The following is a 2,001-nucleotide window of genomic DNA, read 5'->3' on the forward strand; positions in this document are numbered from 1 at the left end:
ACCAGGTACCGTGCTCAACCTCTGGTGGGCCAAATGCAGCCTGCAGAGCCATGGCATCCTGCCTGTGGGACTCCTCACAAGTCAGGAAATTTGGCAGCAGGGGAGTTATGACGATTGATTTGTCCATCATCTTCTGTGGCTACATCCCCAAACCCTGTGCAGCAGCTCAGAGCCAGGTCATGGACAGCACGGGGGGACTGGGTGAACCCCTTGGGCCACACCCTATCCTGACCTCCAGCATCTCCCCCTCAGCACGCTGCTCCCCACATGGGAGAGTCCAGCGAGGACAGTGCCAGGCAGGTGAGGCCCTTGAGGCCACGTGTATAGATCTAGTCAAGCCCAAGCCCCCCACCCCCAGGCTGCAGGGGAGCCTATTAAAGGTGGCACTTGGACCCTGCTGCAGCTCACCAGGAGCGCGCGCCACCCGTGGAGCCCCGCCCCCACGTGGCGGGCCGGGACAGTGGGAGCCACCGGGGGGGGGCGTGACTAACTCCACGCAAGCGCAGCTGACATCTGCCTTCCAACCCCTTCCCTCCAGTGCGCAGGCGCAGTTGGGACTAGTGACTACAGCGCGGTTCTGTGACGCTTCCGGCGAAACAATTTACGACGCCGTAAGGCGCGACGCGCTCGAGTTGCTGGTTGCTGTGGAGAAGTCGGTGTTGCCGCTCGCGCCGTTGGGTCGTGTCCTGACAGGTTTGCGGCGAAGCAGGGGAGAGGTGATTTCCCCAACCCGGGGCGGGGGACGTGGCCGCTAAGAGGCGGTTGCGGGGTGATGCGGGAGTATGACGTCATCCCCCTGGGTTCGCCCACTCCCGCGGAAAGCAGGTGGGCGGGGCTGTGCCCTCGCGCCTTGGCTCCCTGTGCCATGTGGGGCCGCCTGCCCACCCCCATAACTTCGTTCCCTGTTGTCTTACCAGTTCTGGGCCAGGTCGTCGCCGGTTGGCTGCATAACAGGCAGCTTCTGCCCTCGCAAGGATGGAGGCCGAGCAGATGATGGAGGGGCAGCCCCAGGTATTCCTGGAAGTCCTTTCTGGGGAGTCCCCTGGGCAGGAGGCTGCGGTTCTGCTGACCACACACTGTTTTTTTTTTTTCTTTCAGGTTCCAGAAAACCCCCACGCGGAGTACGGACTCACAGAAAATGTGGAGGTAGGTGAGGCTGAGTCTCTGCATCTGATTGGGGAAACACCCTGAAGAGAATCCCCTGTCCAGCTCTGCCAGGGGTTGGGTGTCTATCGGAGCTGGCAGACTGTGTGTGTGGCACGCCAGGTGTTTGTACTGGGCAAAGTGGGGTCCCTGCTAGGATGTCAGTGTTGTCTGTTATGCCTTGTGAATCCCTGGCAGAGCTCTGCACCCTAGGATCCTGCTGGGGTCTCTGCTCCTGCTCGTGCTGCCCCTGACTGCCCAGTCATGGTGTGGCAGGTGATGCAGGTCTTCATGGAGGATCCTGTTCATGGTCCATGTGTTTGATGGTCCTGTGTTATCCACTGAAGTTGACTATGTAGGTGGTACAGGGGGAGTGCCTAAATACTTGGGGTCTTAGTGTTTTTATTCAAATGTTTTGAATTCAGAGAATCGTAGAAAATGAGAAGATTAACGCCGAGAAAACATCAAAGCAAAAAGTGGATCTTCAGTCATTACCTACGCGTGCCTATTTGGACCAAACAGTTGTGCCTATCTTACTACAGGGACTTGCTGTATTAGCAAAGGAGAGGTAAGATGCTTTAAATGGGCCTGCACTCCTACACAGAAGTCAATTGCAAATACAGGCATTCTCTTCCCAATAAGGGCCTAGAAATCAGAAAGGCTGTTTTAACCAGTTCAGATGAAGCATGCTGTAGGTAAAAAATAATAATAATATAGCTGTTTAGTCTGTTGAATGGGCAGAACTTATTCCTTGGTGTGTTACATGTAGGGTGATAGGATCTAGTAGTCTGATATCTAGGGACCTAATTGGTTTGATTTCATTAAATCCAGCATTGCTCACAAAATCAACAAAAAAAA

General features: G+C 55.3%; 1 protein-coding gene across 2 annotated transcripts in view; it reads left to right on the top strand.

Annotated features, from left to right (window-relative positions):
* The first annotated feature begins 530 nt into the window (after positions 1–530).
* Positions 531–2,001, top strand: part of DPY30 (dpy-30, histone methyltransferase complex regulatory subunit) — a 2,546-nt gene continuing 1,075 nt past the window's right edge. Inside the window, exons 1-4 of one of the 2 annotated variants that reach the window (XM_019549750.1) lie at positions 531–693; positions 918–1,011; positions 1,099–1,146; positions 1,569–1,711. In XM_019549750.1, coding sequence (XP_019405295.1) covers positions 976–1,011; positions 1,099–1,146; positions 1,569–1,711 — 227 coding nt within the window. In that variant the 5' untranslated portion in view covers positions 531–693; positions 918–975. The remainder of the gene's footprint in view (positions 694–917; positions 1,012–1,098; positions 1,147–1,568; positions 1,712–2,001) is intronic. The other variant, XM_019549749.1, reaches the window with a different exon arrangement.

Source organism: Crocodylus porosus, unplaced genomic scaffold (assembly GCF_001723895.1).
Source record: "Crocodylus porosus isolate Cpor-Errol unplaced genomic scaffold, CroPor_comp1, whole genome shotgun sequence".
Lineage (NCBI taxonomy): Eukaryota > Metazoa > Chordata > Crocodylia > Crocodylidae > Crocodylus > Crocodylus porosus.